We start from the raw sequence: 19,253 nt of genomic DNA, 5'->3' as shown, positions 1-19,253 counted from the left end.
CAGGTGGAAATTGTTGTTTTTTCCAGTGATGACTCTTGTTTTAAGTGTAATGAGATTTTTTTTTTACTAAAATGAGACATTTTAACTAGAAATAAGACAAATATTCTTGTTAAGATTTTGAGTTTTTGCAGTGATCCATTTTACTTATCCTGTGAAGGACAGAGTCATATTGATAAGTTCAGAAAAGTGTTTTTTATTCTTGTGTTTTGATGTACTTGATGTAAGCCCGTGGATATTTAAAGCTTACAGAAGGCTGCATTTAACTGCTGCTATGTCATTCCTGCAGTATTTCTGCAGGTGTTTTGATCAGTGCTATTATTTGTAATATATTATATTATTTGTAATCAGCACAAATTATCTATCCCTATATGATAAAATCCACCATCCCCCCTGATTTCTTTTTACAGCTCGAGTACTGGCTAAACCCATTTTACAATTCAAACAAGGTTATCTTATTATTATATCACACATATTACAATAATATATTATTATATTATTATATTATATCCGATCTTATTACACACCTCTAATTTGAGTTTACAACATATTTATGTGTTCCCCCCAGCCCTGTTTTCTGCTCCCCGGGTGTGGACGCGCCTCCTCCCCCGCCGGGAGCGCACCGGTCCCGCATCTGGAGCCCCGCCTCCGCTCCCCTCCCTCTCATCCCTTCATCCCTCCCTCCCTCCTCGGACCCAGGGCTCACTCAGCTGCGGTCTCTCCCCCAGCTGGGACGTGTCTCCTCCGCACCTCGGTGGAAACCCCCCCATAAACCCCCCCAAACCCCCCACAGGCGCGTCCAGCAGCGCAACAGTTAACGGAGCCGGATGCGCGCTCGCTCCAGCGGCGGCGCGCCTCAGTGCGAAGATGGCGTCGGAGGGAGCCAGCAGCGCGGAGCCTCCTGCTCCGGTGCAGAGCCTGGCGGCCGCCGTGCCGGGGGCCGTGGACACGGTAAGGGGTCCGGGCGGGTCCGGGGCTTGGTTTTCCCTGCTCCGGGATGAAAACGCGGTGCGCATCTCTCCCGACCAGCAGGAAAAACAACGGCTGGTGCGGGGATCCCGCAGCCCGGACAGCGGACGTCCGCGCCGGCTGCAGGTTGGAGCTCCTTGCACGGCCACATAAATGTGCAGGCTGCTCGTTTCGGACACATATAAATTTGATTTTTATTTTTCTAAAGTTGACGCATTGGAATGTATCTGCAGTGTTTTGGTGAGACGCCACAAAGATGCGGTACAACAGCTCCCTCAACAGCCGCTTGCAGCAGCTGGTTTCTCGGGGGCGGAGTCAGGGACTTGACTCCGCCCCCTATTTGCATGCTGAAATTCAGCTTAGACAGACTAAAGGCTGAGTTATGGTTCTGCGTCAAAACGATGCCGTGGGTCCGTGTACTTCGCGGCTATCGGTTTTTTGTTTTGAAATGACAAAATAAAAATAGAGAAATAATCCAAAATAATCCGTTTCCCATCTTTTGTTTTGATAATAGAAAACGGATCGTTATCCATTATCCGATTTCGGATTTCATTGATGTGTTTGAAAATGGAAATTGGGAATTAAAACAGCGAGTGGAAAACTCTTTTCTCTATTTCCTATTCGTTTCCAACGGGAGGGGGGGGCAGTATGTTAGAGTTCAGTTTATGTTATTAATTGGACGCAGCTTTTTTTTGGACGCTGCAGCTGAACGGACTGTCTTAACATCACTGCAGTGAAACATGAGTTTAATCTGTAATCTGGCTTCACTCCGTCATCAAACACATCAATGAAATCCAAAAACGGATAATGGATAACAATCCGTTTTCCGTTTTTTATTATCAAAACAAAAGATGGGAAACGGATTATTTTGGATTATTTCTCTATTTTTATTTTGTCATTTCAAAACAAAAAACGAATGGCCGCGAAGTACACGAATCGCCGTGCCTACGGCGTAGGATACGCGTCGACGCGTACCACACGCTGTCACTGATGCCGTCACTGACCCGTACCGTACCTCCCAAAAATTGTAACTACGCGTTAGGGCTGTGCGATTAATCGATTTTAAATCTAAATCGGATTTATTAATCAAGATGATGTTAAAAAAAGGAAAATCGGAAAATCGATTTTCCTTTTTTGCAGCTGGCTGCATTACAGACAGAGCTCGTCTAGTCATCTTTGTTTGGTCAAGAAAATTGTAAATGTTGTCACTTTACTAAACTCAAGGAGGATTTACAGTATCTTTCAATTGCACTTCATTCCCAATAGGGAAATTTGTTTGCTATTTTTCTTTAAAAATAAAGATAAAATATTTGAAACAATTTATTCCATTGTCTTTTGTAGTTTTACCAAAAAAATCGAAATCGAAAATCGGGTTTTCAGAGAAAAAAATCAGGATTTTATTTTTGTCCAAAATCGCCCAGCCCTACTACCCAAACGCAGACGAGAGGGCTGTGATTGGTTCGCTTGGTAGCAACGCATTTCCGGTTTCCGGTTTGAAGCAGATGTGAACTTTCAGCGCTCTTTTCTTCATGTATGTGATTTTTTTTTTTTTTTGCACAATAGTTGTCCTTATCTCTTTCATTCACTGTGACCGGAAAAAGTCGGATAAACCATTCAGGAAAAGATTGCGAATTAGCGGTCGCGGGGGGTGCTGCACCGCGGCGTAATGGAGTGACGGAGAAGTCCGAAGGCTTCACGACGGCGTCACGGTGACGGCGTGTGCTTTGCGTTGGTTTGACGCAGAACCATAATTCAGGCTTTAGACAGACTAAATCGGGGGTTGATTGTGGAGCAGCTTGACGTAAAGTCTGGTGGAGATAAAGACGAGGATTCTGCTTCTGTTCACTTATAGTCCGGTTGTTTCAGGGTATGGCAAGGTATGGTAGCTGCCACACCTTGGCTTCAGGGGAAAATGTAAACGTTAGTTAGTTAGTTAGTTAGTTAGTGATTTATTCCGTTTGTTGTTTGTTTTTTAAATACCGTACATTTATGGAATTACTCTGTCTATTTGTATTGATTATTCTATTATTTAATACATATAAAATAACTACAAATGCAAATCAGAACAACATGATCGATTTCACTAGGTATTATCTTTCCCAACACTTACGGATGCGTATTGTGTGAAGTCGCATTGACTGAATTGATCAACACATTGTTAAAGTGTTAGTGTTCATAGTTAGCAGGATGTGAGTGAGACTGGATTTGAAAAAGTTCCAATTTTCTTGACCACACAGATAAGCTACATAGCAGACCTATGTGATGAGTATTTGCTGGGCATGTTGATTGATACTGTAGTTAAGTTCTGTGACTCGTAACCTTGCCATACCTTAGATTTGACTCCATTGACGCCACTGGGTTGTTTCTATGGGAACCTCCACCTGATGTTTCCTACTTCACATGACTTTACAGCTCAGTTCACAACTCATATCAATCGATGATGAGTTGACGGCATTTCGGTTAAAATGTCTGAAAATGTTGCCGATATCCGGCGCTAAAATACAGACTTAACCCTTTCTGACATACCATAGAACAAGTATGTTTTCTAAGCATATTTTTACATTTATGCATGCTATACTGCCATTTTATGGAGTATTTTTATTTGCTATGCATCAAACAACCCACATAAGCCAATCTTTAATAATCTGTATGTTACAAGTCCATATTAACTAAATAAATTGCTAAAAAGTCCAAATAACTACCAAAAAAATAAATGTTAATCGTTTTTTAAATTTACACATATTTTTCTAAATACAGAAATCCCACAGCTAGATCCCTCAAAACTGTCAATGGAAAAAAGTAACACAGAAGCCTTTGGAATGAATTCATACTTTAGTGTTTTAGATATATTATTTTATATATCGCGTTTAGATTTTGCATCTTCATCCAGCGCTGAACTCAAATCCAAACCGACTAGTTTTGCGGGGAATGACATTCATGAAAAGACACAACCTGGCGACACGCTGACAACGTGATGATGTAGGTGTCGACATACGTCAACGTAGGACGAGCTGTGAACACGTACCGGATCAATAGATAACCCGCAATGTCAATTATGAAGATTTATGCAATTTTTACTGGATTATTATGTGATTTTTTTTTTTTTTCCCCCAAACGATTTAATGGATTAAAACTGGGACACTAAATGCAGGATATGTAAGTAAAACTCTTCCTGTTCAACATGCAAAAATAATTATTGCTCTGTTTTATTTGGTTGTAATTGTACATTTTGAAAATCAATATGAAAACGGGAGCGCCGGCGCTTGAGCCGGTCATAAAGGGTTAATGTGATATAAAATGAGACTGTTTGTAAACAGTAACGTTAGCTGAGAGTTTACGTCATTAAGCTCTGAAGTTGGTTTGTTTGAGGATACTCCTTCAGGAGAGTGTTCCAGTTGAAATCTCCAACTTTGAACTTGAAGATTCTGACCTCAGGAGAGTTTTTCAATTGAAACATCCAACTTGGAACTCAGAAATTCCGACTTCAGGAGAATTTTCCAGTTGAAATCTCCAACTTGGAACTCAGAAATGTCAACTTTAGGATGGTGTTCCAGTTGAAACATCCAACTTGGATCTCGGAAATTCCGACTTCAGGAGAGTTTTCCAGTTGAAATCACCAACTTGGAACTCGGAAATTCCGACTTCAGGAGAGTTTTCCAGTTAAAATCTCAAACTTGGAACTCGGCATTCCGATTTCCAGGTCCAAATGGATGACGCTGCTGTTAAAAGCGTCACGCTGCCTCTGAGACGCGGCAGATGCAGCATGACGTGACGTCTGGTTCGGGTCCCGATCAATAAAGATATATTTAGATAAAGATCTGCAACGGTGATCCAAATGAATGTTTTTAAGCACAAATAAGGAAACTTTTACCGTAACACATCGGATGAGTTGCGTTACGACCAAATCGGTCCTGCTTGGATGTTCTCAGACTTCTGAGTTTCTTCTCGTGATTGGTCAGGCCTAAGTGCCTAAGTGATCACACTGTTGCCCCCCTCCACAGCCAGCAGGAGCAGGTCATGTGACCCCCTCCCTTTCTTCACCGGCGCTGCGACCCGCTGATGCAGGACCGGTCTCTGGTTCCAACCGTCCTTGAGCTTCTTCTCCGGGATCGGGTTGGAGCGGCGAGGCCGGTGGAAGTGTGTCGGAGCAGAATAGCGGCGGCGGCCTGGGTGGGGGGGGGTGGTGGGGTTGAGCGGAGGCCACGGGCGGCGGGTCGTGGGGGGGGAGGAGTCCACCAGACACCTTTCTAAATTGGTCTTAATTTCAGTGACTCAGCTGGCATTGCTGGGAGTACCGTGTCAGCGACTCCCCCCCCTCCGTCGCCCCCTCTGAGCACGCTCAGAACTGCCTGGAAGCTACTTTACATTTAGCACCGAGGTGAACAGGTGCTGCGGAGACATGGGAGACGAGAGCCGCCTCCTCATCTCACGGGCTCCAGCCAACGCCGCCGCTTCCGCCTCCATGGACCCCCCCCCAACGCTACCACCGGTTAAATAAAGCTCCGTGCTCTTTGCTCACCCCTGTCAGACCCACTGTTGTTGGCCCGGGGTGGGGGGGTGTGGGGGATTGGCAGTTTCTGGTGAAGTAGCTGTGATCCAGGGTGGGGTTAAAGGTTGACGGCCCCCGTTAATGCACCATAATGCTCATTAGTGATGTTGGATACTTTATTCTCACTTGGGGAAGAGATGTTTGGAGTTAAAAGATCCCTCGCCTGCAGTCACACGCTTTAAATCCTGCTTTTCTTGCATAAAAACACAATAAATGAAAGCTGCAAGCAGCGATGAACGGGCCCTCGCACCCTTGTGCACGTTCAGGCTGCAGTGGAAGCGCTTATATGACTTGCATGTAAATGTCTTCAGGCCTGGACATTTAGCGGATGACACCACCCACGACTATCTATATCAAACCATTCAAAAGTTATGGCAGAAAGTAGGAACTATCAGATATCGACCAATCAGAAGAAGGGGCGGGGATAATTAATGCTAATGAAGGTCAAGTACTCAAAACCGAGTCCGATGACACCACCAGGACTCTTTATGTCAAACCATTCAAAAGTTATAATATGGACCAACCAGATGAAGGGGGGGCCCGCTTTTTTGCATCTATCGTCGCCACGGTAACACTTTGACTGAGAAAAGTAATGCTCATCGTTGCAGGATCGAGACGCACATTTTGATGTATAACACACCTGGGTGCACGTTACGGTTCGGGGGAAGAAACGGCCGAAGAAATGGCATAAATTGCGCCAAAATTACACGATTAATTCAAAATGGCCGACTTCCTGTTCGGTTTCGGCCATGGCCCCAAGAGACTTTTCTTTAAGTTGCAACATGATAAAGGTGTGTACCGATGTTCGTGCATATACGTCAAACCGCATTGTGGGGCTTGAGGCACAAAGTTTTCTAGGGGGCGCTGTTGAGCCATTAGGCCACGCCCATTAATGCAAACCATTACATATAAAATTTTTCGCCAGGCCTGGCTTGGTGCAAAATTTGGTGACTTTTGGGGCACGTTTAGGCGGGCAAAAAGGCCCTCATTTCGTCGGAAAAATAAAAAAATAAAAAAAAACGAGGAAAAAAAAAATTCCTACAGATACAATAGAGCTTTCGCACTGTAGGTGTTTGGGCCCTAATTAACTAAATTGGTATTAAAGTAGTTCAATCTCATTAGAACAACAACATAACTGCTACCACTGTACCGTTATTTATTTAAAAAGAATCCTCATTGCTCACAGCTCTCTTCGGGGTCTGAACCTTGATTTGACGATAATCGGGTTCGACCTCAGGGTTAATTTGCTGGAAGTCCACCCCGAGGGTGATTGGCATTGTCTTTTAGGCCACGTTAACAAATAGCCGGGTATTTACAAAAATGGATATTTCCCCCTCTACGTTTTCAAAAATACCATCATTCATCAGATCGTTTTCAAAATCTCTTCATTTACACAAACCCGCATAAATACGCTGTTAAGGTGCTATGAGCAGCCAAACCTACAGGGGGCAGTGTAACGAGAAGCATAAAGTCATGCTAGCCAATCGGACTCCTGGAAAAAAACATCAACAAATGACACGAGTAACTACAGTGGCCAAACAAATTGTAGACACGGGTCGCACACATGACGCTGGTGACGTTTCTGTCACATAATGTTGACGTTCTGAAGCCTAAATGTCCGTTTCCCTCTGTTTACAAGCAAACGTGAAGACGGATTTTTTGCAAATCTCCACTTTGGCCAGAGTTTTCAGAAATGGTTGTTTTTGGTGACTTTGAGCTTCGTTTTTGTGTAAACGAGCGGCCAAAACGCATGAAAACACCACCGTTTTTGCTACATATAAACGTAGTGCGAAGGTCCGCTTCCAATAGTTTAGGAAATTGTTTTAGTATCCTTTGATCTGCATTTACAATTGCTTCTCTAACACCATTGCTTGTGTCTTTCCCTTTTGGCATTGTGTTAACACACACCTGAATGTGTTAATTTTTAGAGATCCTTGTAGCTGATGATGATCAGTTCCACCAGGAGCAATGATTGGCAGCGCCTGGCTAAAACTTACTTTCTTACATCCTATGGAAACCATAAGGGGGTACTTAGTATTGCCTGAATTACTTTTCCTTTTTTTTTCTTCAAATGTTTTGCTTATGTTCTATTTAATGATGACATGGTGAAATAATTCACACATTGTTTGTATTTGTCTATTAGATGAGATGAATTTAATTTTCCTTCTGGCTTTACAAATGTAGGATTAAAAGCTGGTCGACTCATTTTTGTGGATTTGGGTTTTGGAGAAGAATAACAGTTGGGTTTTTTCTAGAACATTACAGGGTTTTATTCCAGTTCAGTGGCATCTGTAAACACGGCTCTGAATGCCTGAAAGAGTGAGTGAGTAACTGAAGCCCGGCGGCGGTCACCTGTGGCTATGTGGGTAACGCAGCTGGGCTGGAGCAGCGCCACGAGCACCAGTGGATGTTATTCCCTGGTTCTTCCTGACAACAGGACGCCTCTGTTACCGTCCAGGTGCCTCGAGTTACCCGGCAAACAAGCGTCCGTAGTTCATCATTCACACTTTCTTTGGTTTGAGGAGTTTAAAACGCATCAACCATTTCTGACGAGACGATTTAAAGGGTTTTCTCACGGAAATGTAAAAGTGAGTTACATTTTTCCGTCTGAGGTTTAAGCCACAGCCGAGGAATACCTTTGTCCGTTTAAGTTGCTGATTATTTTCTTTATCCGTCATTTAATCTATTTTGATTAAAGAGCCGAGAGACTCAATCAAATGCAGGATGTGAGCAAAACCAACCTTGTAATTTATAACATTTATAAACAGAAAAACTATAATAATTTTATACATTCCTTGTTAGGAAATCTCTCTCTCATCTCTTGAACCACCAGCGAGCCTTTAAAACACATTTACATGACTGCACATAGTTAGTTATCTGCACAAAAACATCATAAACTTTTAAAGACACGGTATGTAGTAACGCCACCTCTGACCACACGGGGGCATAAAGACCCGATGGGTCGACAGAAAAGCCTCTGACAGTACTAATGAACTTCCTGCAGTACTGCGCCATGATCAAGCCTGTAGGTTAGCTGGAACACGGCTAATTTCACTCCGTCACCAAGGGTTACCTGCTTTAGCCTAGATTAGCTCATGCTAATTTATGGTGCTAATTAGCATTGTGTTGCATTATACGAAATGGTGACATTTGAAATGAGGAGGGCTGGATTCACATCTCAGATGCCGAGTTCACCAACAATGCAAAGCACTCTGCAGCTTTTCATTTCGTTGTTATATAACAATGACAATAAAGATCTAATCTAAATGTAGCTAAACTGATGACGGCTAGCTGTTAACGCGATGGATGCAGTGCAGCTCTCAATCAAGAAAATCGTAATTATGACCCACTTTTGGAGCCGGCCTCTAGTGGCCCTTTGAGGAACTGCCCCTTTTCCTACTTCAGCATCTTCACAGCAGCTATCAAAGCAAGATGCTGCCTCTTGGCCTCGTAGGATTACTACATAGCGTGGTTTTTATTAGGTAAACCTGTCCAACTGCTCGTTAAATTTCTAATCAGCCAATCAACATGGCAGCAACATGGCCAGACTGGATGGAGCTGATATGAAGGAAACAGTAATTGAAATAACCACTCGTTACCACCGAGGTGTGCAGAAGAGCATCTCTGAACGCACAACACGTCCAACTTTGAGGCGGACGGCCTACAGCAGCAGAAGACCACACCGGGTCAATCCTGTCAGCTAAGAACCGGAAACTGAGGCTACAGAGTAATCCAACAGAAAAACGTGCTAGGTCTGATGAGTCTCCATTTCTGCTGCCACATTCGGGTGGTCGGGTCAGAATCTGGTGTCAACAACATGAAAGCATTAAAAGCTGCCTTCTATCACCGGTTCAGGCTGGTGGTGGTGGTGTCATGGTGTGGGGGATATTTTCCTGGCACACTTTGGGCCCATTAGTACTAATTGGGCACATGTCAACGCCACAGCCTACCAGAGTATTGGTGCTGACCACGTCCATCCCTTTATGACCACAGTGTACCATCTTCTGATGGCTACATACAGCAGGATAACGGGTCCTAAAGAATCATCTCAGCAGGGCTCCAGACTGCGACCAAATGCTCGCATTTTGCGACCAAAATCTGAGTATGTGCGACTGAATTTCATGTCCACTCGCACACGTGCGACCAGTAAATTTGCCAGTGTGTACTTTTTTTTCTTTCTTTTACACGTTAAACGTGGAAGGGGTGCGTCAATGAACCCGCATATTTGCAGGCCAATGAGTGTGAAAGGGAATGAGTTGGGGGATCTATTTATTTATTTATTTTTTTCGTTTAATTTCACCAGCTCAAAGCTGGTATTACGCCCGGACCACATTCAATGCGACACAACACGCTGCCGCCGCGGCGCGCACATTGGAAGAAAGAGACGGCGGGTATGTTTGTTTTTAGTAATATCATGCTCAGGCAATGAGTCTGCAATGGCCCAGACGGGAGACACATGTAGCTCAGTGCTTAACTTTTATTTTTAATCCACTCTATATTCTTCTGGTTGTTCTCCGATATGTTCCCCTAAAGCCTGAATTATGGTTCCGCCTTAAATCGACGCAGAGCCTACGCCGTAGCCTACGGCGTGCGCTCTGCGTTGTTGTAACGCGGAACCGTAAATCAGCCTTCACCCGGTAAAGAAAAAAAAAAAAAGAAAATGTTCTCCAATACAGCAGGTCTCATCATTTTATTTTGAACACTGCCAAAACTCTAACTTAAAACGTAACTAGAACTTAAAATTTGCTTGACACAAATGAAAGTTACATTTTAACACGTGGGAAAAACACCTAACCTTTTAAGTGATGTGTGTTGTCAGGTGTAATGGCATTTTTAGGTTAGAAATAAGAATATTTCTTGGTAAGATCCTTAGTTATTTGAGTGAAGGCAGTGAATTTGGTCGACTGGTGTAGGTTCAGGGTTTTAGTAAAGACACAAGTAGGGAAATGTTATTGGCCAGTACCCCCAATATTTGTACATTTGTTAAGTACTGTGTTTAACAGTTAAATTCATGGCTGAAAGGTTACTAAGCACTTTGTTACCAAGCACTTTTTTATCATGTGAATGTATGTTTTTTTATATATAATGACAGCAATGGTGCTGTCAGTTTACTTTATGTTGCAGCATCTTTAAAAGTGCACAATAAAATGTAACACTGCATTTGAAACAGCACATTGTGGTAATTCATGAATCTATTATGAAATACGTATTACTAATACACTGAAATGTAGTAGAAATGTAAAAATTTGGTTAGCGTGTCGATAAACGATGTGCGCTCCTAAAATTTCTGATTGTGCCCCTAAAAATTTTCAGTTAGGGGCTACTGTGCTCCTAGTGAAAAAAGTTAGTCTGGAGCCCTGCTCAGACTGGTTTCTTGAACATGACGATGAGGATGGATGTGCAGCCGACAAATCTACAGCAACTGCGTGATGCTATTATGTCAATATGGAGCAAACTTTCTGAGGAATGTTTCCAGGACCTTGTTGAATCTCTGCCATGAAGCATTAAGGCGGTTCTGAAGGGGAAAAGGGGGTCCGATCCGGTACCAGCAAAGGTGTACCTCATAAAGTGGCCGATGTCACATCAAATATGTATGATGTGACGCTTAGAATGGGTCAACGTAAGACATGAATCTCAATTTAGCTCTCGGGATTAATAAATAATAACAGACCGCACGGAGGCCTCGGCAGACCATCTGCTCGGGGGAATAAAAAAGAAACACGATAAAATATAAATGCTTGCTGAATTAATTTTTCTGCGCTGTGAGAAACTCATCAGATTTAGATGAGACATGATACCGTGACATGTTTGAAGCTGCTGTCGTAAACTACTGATGGACATCTGAGAGAGACATGTTTAATTTGCATTTTTATTCCTTCCCCCTATTTTAAAGCTACTGGGTTCATTGGCCCGGTTGTCCAGCGACCCACATGGAGAAGTGTTGCTCCCTGAGGCCGGTTCGTGCCGATATCTCAGCGTTGAGCGAGTCTGACAGAAATTTAGAGGACGGAGCAGGTTTTTGCCGGCGCAGCGCGTGAGGACCGTCCTCGTGACTCAGGCCTCGTTAAGTGGACCTTTTAGCCGGGCCTCTCGGGCCGAACCGTGGAACAAAACAGTCCTCTTCCCTCACCTGCTCGCCTGGCGAGTCGTCCAATTCTCCCGAGTGGTGCGAGCGCTGCCGGGAAAGAGGCATCGATTTTTGGGAAAAGCTTAGTGGGAATGAATCAATCATGTGGAATCTCTGCTGCTTTTACTTACCGGCTCGCCGTGATCTCATCAGAGAGACGCAACTCTTTCCAGCTCCTGGTTCGGAAAGGATGCCTGAATTGTTAAAGCGACATGAAACAGTTAAAACAACCCTGAGTTTGTCATCGGATGGTGAAGCGTTTAAACCTTCAAGATGATGTTAATCCAAACAGTTTTTAAGCATAATGGAATATGTTTTTGCATGGAAAAATAAATAAATATTAGCACAATAAATGCCATTCCAATTGATTTCTAATGTGGATAGGGCAGTCATTTCTATCTTTTATTATAAAAGTGGATAAAAACTACCGTTTGTGCAGAAATCCCCTCGACTTCGGATGCTGATAGAATATTGGCCGTATAAGAAGAACTGGACAACTTGGCTGGATCTGAACCCCGGTTAATTACAAAAAAAATATGCTAGTGGGTGGAACAAGAAGATCAATAAGCTGGCAGGAACAGACCCACCTTCCTTTGGTTCCCTGAAAGTTAGATATATTAGCTTGGCTGGGTTAGCTTATGCTAACTTATGATACTAGGTAATGTTCATCCTGGTTAAATCTGTCAAACATTCATTTTAAATCTGTCTTTTTAAGTCTTTTTACTGCATCTGGCAGCTCTTGTTTCAAATGTTTCCTGCATTTGGAGCTTCTGCTACACTGAGCCCGAGGCAGCGCTGCTGGCGTCCTCCTAGACGGCTGCTTGGCTAAGCCCCCGGGCCGACCCAGAACCAGTCACGGTGGCTCACGGCGCAGCTAACTTCGGTGCACTTTTTGTACACAAACAAAAGTAAAAATACCTCGGTTTATCAGCGGGGAACAGTTTTGAGTCTTGTCAGACTCTTAAAATAGCATTTTATTTTGAGGTGGCTACATTTTTTACTTTTGATACTTTTGAAAAAATAAGTTATCTTTTTAATGTCTCGGGGGAAATGTTACATTTAAAATAATTGTCTATCTATTTTTATTGGAAATAAATGTCAATTATTCTCATAAAATAAACAAATTGGTTCTTTCTAATCAGATAATCTGTCTTGTTTTCTATTGTATATTTATAATTGGGCTTTAATAAAGCAAAAGTAAGTTTTATCCGGTTAATCGATGGAATATTTCGTAGAATAATCGATCACCAAAATATTCGATAGCTGCAGCCCTACGCGCGTATTTCGTTGTATCGAAACTGCTCAGATAAACGTGGTTCTGGTCCCTGACGAAAGTCGACACCCATCTAATATTAGTCCCATTAAACTTTCTGTTGTGAAGCTTTTGGAAAGAGGTGTTGGCCTGTTTCTTTAAAACACCCCCCTGATGAAATGGAATATTGTTGGCTGGAGTCTTGACGGTTGTAAATCTGGTGTAAATGGGCGGTTGACAACCGGGCTCCTCCAGAAAGAGCAGGTACCAATCTGCTGATGTGCCACAGCGGCCGAGGCTTCGGTTGCCTTTCTCCTTTCGCTGATTTATTAAGCTCTTATTGTGAAAACAACCTTTCAGATATTAGGAATGCAGCGAGTTCGGGGTCAAACGGTTCCCTGAACCACCGTCGGATTCTTCGGTCGGTCGTCATTCTTGACTCTTTAAGGATTCCTCGCATTTTCCTCGTGTAGCCTTCACTCTGAATAAGCACAAAGCCCCTCAGAGCACCTCAACGGAGCAATTTGGCGCCCGGCGTTGGAATGGCGTCCGACGGGCCGATAGAGAAGTGACACGGGGGGTCGGGATGTTTCTGAAGGAACCGTCTCTTGAATTTTACGTCTCGGCACCCGAATGGCCGAGTTTCTGTCACACGGCATTCAGTCGCTGACTCGTCCCTCGATGCAATTTGTTTGACCCAACGTCTGAACAAACCCTCGCTGTTAACGTTGACGTGCAAATCAAATATAGCAATTAGGTGCTGCAAGGAAGTCGGGGGAGGGACATGAACGGCATCCGTGAAGTAGAAGAGAAATGGGAAAAATAGCCAACCTATGCAGTCTTTTTTTTTCTTCTTAAAGTTGACACAATTGCCTGAAGGTTTAATTAAAGTTTTTGGTTTCTAAGTTGTATTATGCCCTTTTTGAAGGAGGTAGGCAAGTGAATAAGGAAGTACATGAAAGTGGTGCAACTGACAGCTTATCAGCAGTCGGCGAGAACTCGAAACGTCTACAAAAACCACAAAAACTCATTTATTTTGTTTAAGCTTTTTAGACTTAGTATTATGGCTAAAAAAATAAGCATTTTTTTCATTGTTAGTATGTACCATGCCACCTTAAAGGTGATTATCTTTACCAGAAGTCTGTCATGTGTGTCATTGCTGTGGTAGTTTCTGTTTTGTTAGTACCCAGCTGTGAAGTATCGTGGTCAGCTGTATACTGGATTTATGTGTATGTGTTTTTCCAAGTACTCCAGATTGTACGATTGTTGTACAAATAGGTGAGAACAGGTTCAGGTACCGTATCGTATCTCCAGGGGATGTTTTTCAGAAACAGTCCTTTCAATTTAGTCTCATATTTGTTTTTATACCGGCGACTTGTCCAGGTTGTACCGTTGCCTTTCACCCAGAAACAGCTGGGATTGGCTCCAGCAGCCCCACGACCCTGCATTGGGTCAAGCGGGTGTAGAAAATGGATGGATGGATGGATGGATGGATGGATGGACTTGTAACTTCAGAACATCATCACTTCATCTTTTACCTGGTGAAGGGATCACCAAAAATATGGTGATCACCTGAGGCCACAAATCTTATACTTATATCCCGTTTCCACCAAACCGGTTCCAGGGCTGGTTCTGGGCGAGTGCTGAGTTTGGAACTGGACTTTCTGTTTCCACTGACAAAGAACCGGCTCGGGGCCACAAAGGTAGCACCAACTCTTTGCTGGGTTAGAGGAAAGAACCGCTTACGTCAGCGGAGGGGGTGGAGTTATTAAGACCAACGCAATAGCAAGACTGGGAGACGGGAGACGGGAGACATTTTCAAATAAGAATGAATCTGGATGCAGCAAAGCATCATGGGTCTGAGGAGGAGACAACCTGTCTTTTAGAGATGTGTCCATGGAGGTGCTACGAGGTTCAAGTCCTATTAGAGCAAATACTTTGTTGTTGCTTCAACTTTCGCTCCAACGCAAATGCAGCGACGTAACTGACGTTTGCAGTGACGTAATGACGTGGCTCCACTTAGCACCCGAGCTGTGGAAAAGCAAACCGGTTCACAGCTGGTTCGCAAGCTGAACGATTTGTGCACTGGCCCAGACCCAGCCCTGGAACCAGTTTGGTGCAAAGGGGGTATTACTGACCCTCTCTCTATGAAAAGGAAGTAAACGAAAGATGAGTTTTTAAATGTGTCTTAACAAAATCGTTAAGAAACAAAGGTGCATACTTATGTGCATATATAGTATGCAGTATGCATACTACATACTGCATACTTTACATGCAAAATAAGTACATATCAATTGTGTGGTACGTGGTTATGATCTAAAACTTGCAAAGTGAGTGTTTGAAGAATGACGGTGGCTGATTTGGTTAACTGATCGGTATTATTGATGGACCATTGCAGAGTCTCCAAATCAACTTAATCAGCTTGTTGTACCTAAACGTTTATTAAGGTTTATAGAGTGCTGCGTAAACCTGCCAGACAGACCGACCGTCTCCATGATGCTGGAGCGCCAAAGAACCATCAACCTAAAAAATAACATAATTTAGAAATGAGGGTGGTAGTCATCCTGGGGAGAGGGAAGTGACGGGTTTTTCATGTTTGTGCATATATAGTATGCAGTATGCATACTACATACTGCTTATTATATATTCTGTATGCATACTGCATACTACATACTAGGAATGGGCGATATTTTACCGTTCACGATAAACCGTCAAAAAAATTCCCCCCAGTAAGAATTTGTCATCTCACGGTAAAAACGATACATTGAGGAAATGAGCCTGAAAGAAAGAAAGAAAGAAAGAAAGAAAGAAAGAAAGAAAGAAAGAAAGAAAGAAAGAAAGAAAGAAAGAAAGAAAGAAAGAAAGAAAGAAAGAAAGAAAGAAAGAAAGAAATGAGCCTGAAAGAAAGAAAGAAATGAGCCTGAAAGAAAGAAAGAAAGAAAGAAATGAGCCTGAAAGAAAGAAAGAAGAAAGAAAGAAAGAAAGAAAGAAAGAAAGAAAGAAATATTCCCGTTGATGACACATTTTGTATTGGTATTTTTTTATCGTTATTGGGATAAATGCCAGAAATTATCGTGATAAATCTTTTTGTCCATACCGCCCATCCCTACTACATACTTCATACTATATATGCTGTATGCATACTACATAGTACATACTATGTATGCTATATAATCAGTTGCAGAGTCTCCAAATAAACGTAATTAGCTTGTGTCGTACTTAAACTAGCTAGCGCTAGCGGGATTGCCTCGTAAACCCGCCAGACAAGAACCATAGACTTAACAAATAACACGGCCGACATCTGGTTGGTTTATTGTTCAGCTGAATCGACTGCATGTATTTATTTGTTTATATGACGTTTTTTTTCTGGTTCCCATTGCAGAAATGTGAGTTCAATATGGATAACCTGAGCAAGCCGGAGCTCCTCACCCTGCTGAGCATCATGGAGGGAGAGCTGGAGGCCCGAGACCTGGTCATAGAGGCCTTGAGGGTGAGTCTGAACGCACACTCGGCTCGCCTTTGTTGACTGATTAGCTCTAATCACGACGCAGAACTGCGTTGGCGTCGCTTTCCTGCGGAAAGATCAGCGCCGAATCAGCGCGGCATCTCGCCTGGCTTCATCTCCGAGCGATTATCCAGCAGCGTTTCTGCTTCGGTGTCGTACGCAGCAGATAAGGAGCCTCTGTAATCACCGGTGTTAAATGGGCGGCTCTTTGTTTTCTGCCAGAGACGCGGGTGATGAGACCAAAGCTGTGGCCGTTGTCAGGGATTGTGGGTGGCCTGGATACAGGGGACAGAAATCGAGGTCTTAGGTGTTGTTTTTATCCTGACGGGCTTCTCTTCTTCTCTGAATGAGCTCCTTTTTCTTCTTCCTTTTCTTTTTTCTTTATTTATTTTGTTCCTGTCAGCAAGCTGTTCATCTTGCAGACATTTTATTCACTTTACCTCCTCCTGAGGCCGTTGTGCAGCCGGACAGTCATCGACCTTGGTAGTATTGACCAGTCTCTTCCTTGCTCACCCCCCCCGACCCCCCCTACGTCACGCTTTCTTGACATTTCTTTCAAAGTAGATCTCCGTTGCTTTTGGATTTGGCTGTTTTTTTTAAAGTCCCTCCCTTCCTTCCCACCGTTTCACCCATATTTCACCGCCGTCCCCCCCACGGGTACATATCCTGTCCAGGTTCGACTGAAATAAGCCTCCTCTCTCTCTCTGTCTCTGTCTCTCTCGGTCGCCCTCGCAGCTTCTGCTCCGACACAATGAGCCTCTTTATTTGGGTGCAGATAAGCCCATCTGAGTACGAGGGAGGGACGGAGAGAAGGGGGGGGGGGGAGAGATAGAGAGAGAAAAAACAAAAGCAGTGCAGGGTTAAAGAGTTACAGAAGATGAATCGAGAGAGGAGCCGGGATCCAGTGTGAAGTGTGACGGAGAAAAAAATGGAGGCTTGATGTCGTGTCTAACAAAGAGGGACGGTGTGACGGAGTGGATTAAAGCTCCATCCTTTCTTTTTTTTTAAGTGAAAAGAAAGCCTGATCTGGCCCCCAGCTGCAGGGTCGTCACCGTCGCTGGGATGTTCTGTCATCTCTGTCCAATCAAAGCCCAGATCCGACCGTCCTGCATGTCCACAGCATGTTACGCCTGATCAATCACGGAGCGCTGATTTCCCCCCCCCACTGGCAGGTTTCATACCTGTCTGACTAGATCCCCCGCCGGTTGGTTGGACCGGACTTCTCAGGGCTGGCAGAGACCCGCCGCGATTGTTTGGTGGTGTCTGGCTGTTATTACTAACAAAAAAAAAGGCTCCGGATTAATTAGCGTGTGGCGAGAGCTGGCCGGGCCGCGGTATCAGGCCCGGTTCCTGGAGGACGCACAAAAAGAGCCGTAAGAACGTCTGCCAAAAGACAGAGATATCACATGATGACCGTGACCGGCCGCGACAAATCACCCACGCCGGCGTCCAACACTAGGGTTGCCAACTCCCTGGAAAATAAATAAGGGACTTTCGTGAAGTAGGCTCCACATAGATGACAATTAGAAAGGTGATGGCAGCTTTATTTCACTTGTCTTACTTAAACACACGTGTATTTATATTTAGTTTTACACTCTGAAAACCAGAAAAAGACATTATTTGTTGCACCTTTTGCCTTGCTGTCGCCTGGATGAAATGATCTTAACAGACTTATTAAGACATGATATTAAAAACCTAGAAAAGGCTGTTTTCCATGTTCAGAGTTTTATATTTGGTAAATTTGTATTTGTTCAAATGAAATTTAATGGTCAAAGGAAGCCAACGTTGGTTTGACTGATTTCAGCTACAGTAAGAAGTTAGTCCGTAAATTAGCTGCTGCTCCGGTCATTAACGGGTCACAAGCTGGTGCTCTCATAGCGCTGGTACCGTGCCCTGATAAACCGGAGGGTGGTGTCAGGAAGGGCATCCAACATTTAAAGAAATATATATTAATAATAAGTTGGAAAAGTGATGATTCAAAGATTTATTTTTGGTTAGTTAATTGTGTTAAATTTAACTTTTGTTTCTTTTGTTGTTTGACTTTTTATTTATTTATTTTCTTCACATGTTTATGAACTGAACTATATAACATTATTATTATTATTATTATTATTATTATTATTATTATTATTATTATTATTATTATTATTATTATTATTATTATTATTATAAGAATTATTATTATTATACTGTATGTTGGACTACTGCACATTCAGTCTGTCCACTATTGTCCGTCAGATCCTCTGAGTTTATTAGCAGTGTCTGGAGGACATTGAACGTATCAGCTGTTTAAGCTCCTCGTACGTTTCCATTAGCCGGCCAACCCGATTGCCTTCACCCTTCCTGCCGTGGTGAATTTTTTTAGCCCCTTTTTTTTGTGAGTGAAACGATTTTTTTTAAACTATTTGACTCGAACCTGAATTGAATTACATGCATATTTTTGAATGCCATGAACACATGGAAAACAAATTATTATCCAGCGATTCACTTTAATAAAAAATAACAAAATTAACTGAATAAAAAAAGTATCTTTCTTAAACAGAAACCTGTCCTGCTTAACTTTTTTTTTTAACTTGTCTGCATATATATTGGTTAATACCATGCTGGTAAGAAGAACCTAAAGCATATATATATATATATATATATATATATATATATATATATATATATATATATGCATTTTTTATATAAAATATATGATATATTTTTAAATATGTCACATATATTTATTTTATTAATATATATATCTATATATACATACATATCGATGTATTTATTTATTTATTGGGGGGTGTGACATCTGCTGTCCTGCTTAACTTAAACTTTACTTAACTTGTATTTGACCCAGTCTTTG

The 19,253-nt window shown here is 42.7% G+C and overlaps 1 protein-coding gene across 1 annotated transcript in view; it reads left to right on the top strand.

Moving 5' to 3' along the window:
* The first annotated feature begins 728 nt into the window (after window positions 1–728).
* Window positions 729–19,253, top strand: part of cttnbp2 (cortactin binding protein 2) — a 132,918-nt gene continuing 114,393 nt past the window's right edge. Inside the window, exons 1-2 of the mRNA XM_061720931.1 lie at window positions 729–948; window positions 16,277–16,384. Of these exons, the coding sequence (XP_061576915.1) occupies window positions 865–948; window positions 16,277–16,384 (192 nt within the window). The 5' untranslated portion in view covers window positions 729–864. The remainder of the gene's footprint in view (window positions 949–16,276; window positions 16,385–19,253) is intronic.

This window comes from Cololabis saira, chromosome 5 (genome assembly GCF_033807715.1).
Source record: "Cololabis saira isolate AMF1-May2022 chromosome 5, fColSai1.1, whole genome shotgun sequence".
Classification (NCBI taxonomy): Eukaryota; Metazoa; Chordata; class Actinopteri; order Beloniformes; family Belonidae; genus Cololabis; species Cololabis saira.
Note: the sequence above shows the minus strand (reverse complement) of the source record. Positions and strands in the feature narration are given on the sequence as shown.